Below are 8,771 nucleotides of genomic sequence, written 5' to 3'. Positions count from 1 at the left end.
ATAATATTCTGAGTCAATCCATCAATTGGCTTTAAGGTTTTAGGTTGAATACTCAAAATTCTTTCGCATAAGATAAGATTATTGCCAAACTTTGCTAAGCTTATTAGCACAACCATTTTCTTTTTTATTATAGTGTTCACACATACCGTCCAAAAGAGTTTAAAATGTCTTGACCCATTGTCTTAAGCTTTTGAGTTAAGACACTCTAGACATCTTCACAGTCATGCACTAAAAATATCAAATTAAAATGAAATAGTCACCAAGACCATCAGCATCAAATACACCGAAGACCCAAGATTCTTAATTAGTTTTCCTGGAGTGTACTGCATTCTACTAATACAAGCTGAAGTGATAATTTCCAGTCAAAGGGGACACTAGTCCACGACTACAGACCACAAGCACTTTAAAAGATTTTAAAATAGTACCAGACGCGACAGCACACTACAACTCTTTCAGTTCCTGCTCAAATTGAAGCAATTTTTCCCGAAGAGGTTGCAGAAATTGTTTCATATCCTGTTTTATCCGCTGCTTGTCTTGTTGTTCAAGATCCTTGTCTTCACTAAGCTTCACTTCAATCTACAAATAAAGAATAAAGGTTGGTCACAACTTGCTTCCTGTAAAATACATTACAACATCTTTCTTTCTCTTTCTTTGGCCCTGGAGTGTTGTTTGGAAACTGCAAAGAGGCCACACATTCCGGAAAGGGGTTGTTGAATTTCCAGAGTTGCAAGAAAGCACAATAAGTTAATATTGTGTGTCTTTAAATGCAGGAAACAGGTACAATACTTATCTTTTACCTTTACTGCATTAAGAAGCATATAGCTCTTCGCTTTTCTGTTTAGAGAAGACTAAAGTTCATACAATTCCTGACTACAACTGAATACGCCAGATAAATTTGGTCTGAACAATGAAGAGCAGTGATAGCTTTTCGTTTATCAACAAAACCATTCTCATACCACCCTGTACATTAGTTTCCAACTTGCTCTTAAATTCTTTTATGAAAGTATGAACACATATCTAGCAAGTACCTGCAGATCATCTAGCTCACCAAATGAGAACTCCAGTATATCTATATGGCCTTTGACCGCCTTCTTCTCAGCTCCGACAAGCCATTCCCCTAATTACAGTATAACATCATTTGCTCATTAAATGAAAACAGAAGAACACCGGAGCGGAAAAAACGGATAGACTTCAAGAAACTGATTTCAAAGAGAGAAAAATACCCTTGACTTTGACAGTCAGCTCATATGTGTAGCCAACACACTTTTTATTTCGTACAGTCACCAAGAATGCCTGTTGTGTCATCCAAACATTATGAGCAAAGAAATAGAAATCACAACGCTCAAGACTGCAGAATATTCCACATATGTCAGGAGAGTGGAAGTGGAAGGGTTACAGGTGTATGGCAATGTCACATCATCTTGGCCTAAGTTCGTTTACGAGTTTATTTGTAAATACTCTGATTAATTAAACAGATGCGAAGAGAGGAAACTGTTGAACACAACCAATTCTTGATTCCTAAACACTTTGGCACACAAAAATCTATATTAGATCCCCTCCCCTTGCTAAGATCCTGCAAATTATGTGAGCCATAGGGTAAAACCATGAAACAGTTTTAGGTAGGTTTAAGATACTTGGGGGTCGTTTGGTAGGATGCATTAGAGAAAATAAAGCATGCATTAGCTTTTGGTATTAGTAATCCATTGTTTGGTACATGCAAGTATTAGTTATACAACCTATTTGGTATTATCCTATGTATAACTAATACATAGCAAACCATGATATTAGCAATACCAAGGCTATTTATGCATGCATTAGCATGGTTAAAGACAAAATTGTCCTTAAAATCTCTTAAAGCTAAAGAATATGGAGGGCATTTTTGTAAACAACTCATTTTCTTAAAAATTATGCAATGCATTTTAAGTTTAAATAAACCACACCAAACTGTGGATAAGAAACTATCTCTGCATAACTAATGCTTGCATTACTAACCCATGCATTACTAATCCTTGCATTACTAATACACCTTATTCAGCACTATTCTTATACACTCTTCCAAACGACCCCTTGGTACTTTTTCACCTTCTCCATATCATTGTCTCTCGAAAATTAAAGAGAGAAAAGAGAAGATGACAGTAAAAGAGAGGGAATGCAAAAAACAATTCTTATGTTGTTTCCCTAATATCAACCTCAAATAGCAAACTACTTCAGGCATTAAAAACCAAAGCACTCACATCACCAGAACATCGTGTTACTTCGGCTACTTCTGCTCTACCCCCGGAATACTCCAGTGATCCCACAGATACGAGCAGCTCCTGCCATTCAAAAGAATCAGGCAACATAGATGTATACATACATATCATATACGCACGCACGCACACATATATGGTTCAAACTTTTGATTTCAGTAATAAGTTTCTTATCATAATAAAAGTTGAAACTATTCAGAATATTTTTCAACACCAAAAAAATGAATTGTAAAATTTTCTAACATAAAACATTCATAAAAGAACTAATACAAGTAATAATAAGAAAATATGATAAGACATAAAAAGAAGGCACACCATAGATTCATAAAATGCGTCAAAAACATTCATAAAAGATGATAAGACACCAAAAAAATGAATTGTAAAATTTTCTAACATAAAAGAACTAATACAAGTAATAATAAGAAAATATGATAAGACATAAAAAGAAGGCACACCATAGATTCATTAACATGCGTCAAAAAAGTTCCCTATATGAATCTAAGTTGTTCCGACACGTTCAGTTTAGGTGCCGCACCCGTGTCGACACGACACTAGTATGGGTGTGGGTAAAAGCTCCGTACTAGATCTGGTCAAACAATTTTGGATACTTTGACCACGACGGACGGAAAAATTTGAGACGAGATAAAATTTGATTCCGGAAATCAGAACCAAAACTAGGGTAATTTTGAAGAAAATAGTATACCTTATCTAGGAAATCAATCCTTTACTTATCTACAACTTGAGAATAAAAAATGAAATCTACACTTAACAAGCTATACGTACGTATTCCACAAACAATTTTATAATTTAGAGAGTTTTTTTAATTTTTTTGAATTATTTTTAGCCAGATCTCAGCACCCGTATCCATACTAGGATTCGTATCCCCGAATCTTAGAATTTACATCTCGAAGGATCAGACCTCTAGATCTCCCGAGTCGGACACCCGCACCCATGTCCGATCAACTTAGATATGAATTAAAAGCATCAGAAGGACTATGAATTATATTACAGAATCTTTTAGCATTACGAGCTTATGATACTACGTTGAATTAAATGAAAAGCAATATGATTCATTCATATTTTGTTAAAACTGCAAATAATTACCTTTTCAATATATCACCTGTTGTATATAGTATTATAGTCTAAGATTTTTCCACATTTTTCCACCAAACATCCAAAGACAAGTTTATTTCTGTTTTCTTAAGAAAGGCTAGAAACTTGTGATAGCTGTAAGGAAAAAGTATTTGAGAACCAGTCAGATATCTTTAAAAGTGTTACAGTTCTAATGTTTCCACAGAACATCCAAAATTATTGCAATAGTTTCCTAAGAAAGGTTAGGGACTTGCATAGTTACAACGAGAGACTCTCTCTCTCCCAATTTATGTGTCATACTTTCCTCTTTAGTCTATTCCAAAAAGTGTGTCAAACTTCCTTATTTAATAACAATTTAATTTTAAGCTTCCTATTTTACCATAAATGAAATGATTTGCAGCCACACTAATATCTATGATTTATTTTACAACACAAGTTTCAAAAGTCTTCCTTTCTTTATTAAACTTTGTGTCCAATCAACGCCCATATAAATTGGGACTGAGGGAGTAGTACTTTGCGAACTATCAGATCTCATTTTGTCATGTTAAAAGTAGAAAAATCATTTCAACATAAATATTGGAAACTTCAAATAATTTGTATAGTGTAAATGAACATGCACATATTAGTAATAGATTTATGACGGGCAATATGGAAGCAATGAAATCAAGCATCATGACATCATGCATGGCCATCACCGTGCAATTTCAGAGAACAAGTCAAACAACTGTGAAGAAGCATTTAAAAAAAGATGCATAAACAGTTTGATGGTGGATGGAACTTATATTCACAGAGCCGATTTTTCTGTTGCAAAGAAAACAAAACAAAATTAGAAAGTCCGACCAGAACCAAGACTATGCGCTACTAGCTTGATAACATAAACAGAGCATCCTAAGATTCCCACTGCATAACTACACAGTTAAAGAAAAAGGAACAGAAGATGAATGCAAATCTAACCTGGAGGAGATATATGTAAATATATATGGTTTCCCAACCTACAACATGGTTCTAGTAGGCTAGCATTGTGCCCATTTTTTAGTTCATAAATTACATGATGTCTATAGATACTAGTCTTTCTTATTTGTGGCAAATAATGTCATCCGTATAATTTGCTATTATTAATGGCCTTTAAGAATAACTGAATCCTAGTGCTACATGGTTTAACATTGCACTCCATGTCCAGTTTAGACTTTCAGATTTTGGCAACAGCAAGGAGGGACTTGAAACATGAAACTTATTTTTGAACATTCGGGCAGAAGGAGCCAATCAGATCATCTAAGCCCATTTTTTGCTGCCTATCGTAAAGATAATTTACTCAACTTATTTACTACTCTACCAAGTTTAGTGGAACATTTATTTAAGAAGTACCAATCAGATCTTCCAAAGAGACAATTCCACCAGATCACAGAGCTCATTAGACGTGAAAGCAGAGCTGTAGGTCATAGGAAGAGGCAATTCCATGAAAAGTTTTTAAAACAGGATCACTCCAAAACGTGATGAAGGGAAGAATACTGAAGCTCATACCTTAATTCTATCATTTGCCCATTTATTTAGACTTTTCTCCTCCCATGTTCCAGCCTGCAAAAGAAATGTAGCAATTATCATGAGAACACACGATACAATTGAATCCATAAGAAGAAACAAACACTGCAAGACCACAAGTCATGAATGGTTTCCCTTCAGTTTAAGATTCTATTTATTTATTTAGTATTATTATTTTCTTTTTTGGGGAGGGGAAGGGGATAAATCAGAATGAGTTAGTAGCAGATAACATCTAAAAATCCCAGCTACTAGCTTTCCCTCATTGTCTCTGCTATACTTTCTTTTAATCTCAGTTGTAAAAACTAGCATAGCCCATTAGTCTCATCACCTCAGCATGGTAATAAGCCAACAGCCTGCTTTATTTTTGGACAAAGAAACAAAAAATAAAGCAGGCTGCCAGCCTGCTTTATATTTTGTGGAGTTAACACAATTAATCGCTGGGTGTTTTTTGGGTTGATAGAACCAGCCATTTGTTTCCTTTTTGATAACTGAGAAATCCCCGAGCCCCAGTGGCACTCAGTTTGAACTCGGTGAACAATGGGTAAGTCCTTCCACCCTTCTCCACTTAAATACCGGACTTTTGTTTGTGTGACGGTTCAAACTCGTGACATGCGGCCAGTGTTATCAAAGGCGAAAAGCGCAAAAAAGCTCTAAGGTTCGTTGGGGCTTTAAGCGCAAAGCGCAAATAAAGCGTGGGCTTTAATAAAAAAAGGCGCAACGGGAGAAAAGGTAAAAATATGCATGTAGTCCAAGATTAATCATTATATGCATGAATAACAAATATATGGACAAAGAAATTGAAAACAACTTCACGATAAAGTGAAATATCAATTGTTTAAGGTCGCCTGTTCAGGATTACACTCATTGGCAAGGAAAAGTATGCCTTAGAACTTTGATGCGACACTAAAGCGCCCACAAAGCGAGGCGAAGCGCTCAACGTGTTTTGAGCCTCGTTCAGGGCTTAAGCGCGCCTTTGACAACGCCTAACCCACACATCACTCGCCGCACTCTTACCACTAGACCAAAGCCCTGGGGCAAAAGAACTAGCCAGTTTCTGGTACTATTGTGCTCAAATACGCTAACTATCCATTGTTGTGACTGGCTGCATCACAGATGGAGTTCAATATAGAAGGTACTGTTCAAAACATTTAGAATGTGTAGAATATACCACATATTGTTATGATTAGGGATGTGGCATGTGCAGGAACTAATGTAGGTTCTTTTCCTGTGAATCCCAATGACATAATTATTCACTGAGCTTGAAACTATTTCGCTACCTCTAGTCAAATACACATTAAGACATTTCTGCAAACTAAAAAATATAGAATCCATTTTGCACTGCCTCTATTCCAAATTAAATGTCATCATTTACTTATAGGTTCACTTCACAAGCAAAAAAGGGTTTCTCAGTGTTCCATCACATATGTCCTCAGTGCCTAATTAACTATCCTACTTTTGTTTACAAAATTAATTTACTCGACGTGACAGTCATTTTAACTGGTCTGGTGTCTCTGTCACAACTACTTCAGATTTATCTTGCAAGGATTTTGTCTTAAATGGTGACGTGTCTAGGAACGAAATCAAAAGGCTAAGTTAGGACTTGGAGTTGGGAGGCTTCTCCAATATCAATCTATATTTTTCTCCTTCTGTATCCTAGGTTCCATGACATATTGCATATCTTTATCCTCACAATGTGCCAGTACAGCCTCGCAAAAGTTGACAACATTGAACAGTATAGAAGCCGCTGAAACATTTTTATTTATGTCAAAAGTTAAAAAGTAAAATTATCCAAGTAATAGTCTATATAAACCTCATGGACCACTAAATATTCTTCAGTGTTAGGAAAAGTTCAGCATTTCTTGCGTCCCATGTTGGAATTGTGATTCTGCAAGCTTGATGCAGCAGCGCTGGTGAAACTCCTCTTGGGTGAATCATAATTTATTAATTACCACGATTGCAGGAAAAACAAAAATGTGTAGAATATCTAAAACTACCAGTGCACTTGATTACTTGAATCCTTCAAGTCAAAACACCATTCTCCTATTGCCTACAGCAGAATATTTAGCTACGACTATAATGTGTCTCCAAATATCGAAGTGCCTCTCGCGAGTATTGGACCACAAGGCAACGAAACAACCGGTCAAAAGGAAACACAAAAACATTAGCTACAAGGAGACATATTGTCTTCAGTACCTAAAAAATTCAAACTAAGTCCAATTTGCCATTTTGAGTCATGCTCCATACACACTTGACTACATAGAGTAGACAGCATCATTAAATCTTTACACAATTGCATGAACCCCAGGTACCTAAAAAATCTGATTAAATGACACGCCAGAATTTATTTTGTCAACAAAGCTATGAGCTTTTGGTAAGCAACTGTAAAAACACTGAAAAGCACAGACTATATCAGAACTTAGAGCAATACTTTTTGCATTTACTTGCTATAACTTAGCAAAGACCAGAAGTCTTACATACTTGAAACATTTGCTAATTTTGCATATGCACATAGATATAACATCAGATTCCAGCATAATCCTATATGGAGGCTCATCCACGATTTTAAGCAAGTGGATCTGAATGCTTTTTGCGACAACAGGTGCAGAGCAAAAATAAGTGTATATCTTTTAAACTATTTCGACCAATATAGAGTTCAAGCATGTAAAAAGAGAGAAATCTTCTTATTGACTTGATCACTAGCAATGTACAAGAAGGGCTCAGATGTAGGAGTCCTGAGCTACCAACAACATGATACGTGATTATTCCATACGCCTAACAAAACAAGTACCTAGGAGAATACAATGCCATACCTTAATGAATATTATGAAATTCTCTAATATTCACTTACTCAAATATAATGAACCTAAACATGATTTGAACATGTAACTACACTAACATTCTTGATTTCAAGAGAGCAAAAAGGCAATGACAAAATAACATCCACCCCTTATCCTAAACTGATCAAAATCAAATAAGAATATGATCTTCCTACTCGACCATCACCACAATCCACATCCGTCCTTGATCCAACGCCATTATAAATCAACACAAAAATATAGAGAAACGAAGTGGGTAAGCGGGTCATACCCGATTCCAGGCAGACCCAAGGTGGGTTTGGGGATAATTGGCTTGATTGTTGAGGTCCTGAGAAGTGAGCTTCCTAGGAAGAGGCAAAGGTGCAGCATCTTGTGTCGCCTCCCTCACCCAATAAGTATAAGACGCTGTAGCTTCGTTCTGTTTCTCTGCTGCTGCACCTCCCTCCATTCCCTTCAACAAAATTACTCGCCGCCGATTACAACTTACAACAATGAAGGATCTAAAAATTGCGAAAGGGAATGGAATAAGATGCAGTGAAGGGAAGGGTCAGAGAGAGAAAGACAATGGGTCAAAGGTACTATTTAATGACGTTTTCCGATTTAGAGCAAGTTTGTATTGACTTGTTTCAAGTTGTTTTTAAACTAAAATAACTTTTATCACTTGTAGTGTTTGAATAAAATAAAAAAAATATTTTTAAGCACTTGATTTTAAATTAAAATGACAAAAATAAGTAAAAAGTTAAAATTCTAATTTTTGATTTAAAAATCACTTAAAACAAATTAATCCCTCTTAAACAGTAAAGATGTTTTAGGGTATCTGTTTGCTGATTCGGGAAGGTTCCAGGAGGATGAAGAGAGGAGGGGTTAGGGGTATAAGGACAATAGCGGTGGCGCTTATTCCAAAGTTCGAGGAGTTAGGAGTAACCTATGCTGTAATTTCTTCAATTAATTTTATTTTCAGATTTCAATAAAAGTTGTACACTATTTCATTGTGTTAAAACTTAAAACAAACTACTGATACTGCAATTAATTCAATTTATTAAATATATATATTATAATTGCACATATTGTTTTA

At 35.6% G+C, this 8,771-nt stretch overlaps 1 protein-coding gene across 1 annotated transcript; it reads right to left on the bottom strand.

The window, feature by feature from the left end:
* Positions 1-224: 224 nt before the first annotated feature.
* On the bottom strand, positions 225-8,533 carry LOC104114552 (uncharacterized). Its single transcript, XM_009625028.4, has 6 exons — positions 7,968-8,533; positions 4,863-4,916; positions 2,235-2,315; positions 1,224-1,293; positions 1,029-1,117; positions 225-576 (listed from the first exon to the last, which is right to left on the bottom strand). Exons 1-6 carry the CDS (start codon positions 8,142-8,144, stop codon positions 442-444), a joined length of 606 nt encoding a protein of 201 aa, XP_009623323.1. The 5' UTR covers positions 8,145-8,533; the 3' UTR covers positions 225-441.
* Positions 8,534-8,771: the final 238 nt, after the last annotated feature.

Source organism: Nicotiana tomentosiformis, chromosome 5 (assembly GCF_000390325.3).
Source record: "Nicotiana tomentosiformis chromosome 5, ASM39032v3, whole genome shotgun sequence".
Taxonomy (NCBI): domain Eukaryota; kingdom Viridiplantae; phylum Streptophyta; class Magnoliopsida; order Solanales; family Solanaceae; genus Nicotiana; species Nicotiana tomentosiformis.
Note: the sequence above shows the minus strand (reverse complement) of the source record. Positions and strands in the feature narration are given on the sequence as shown.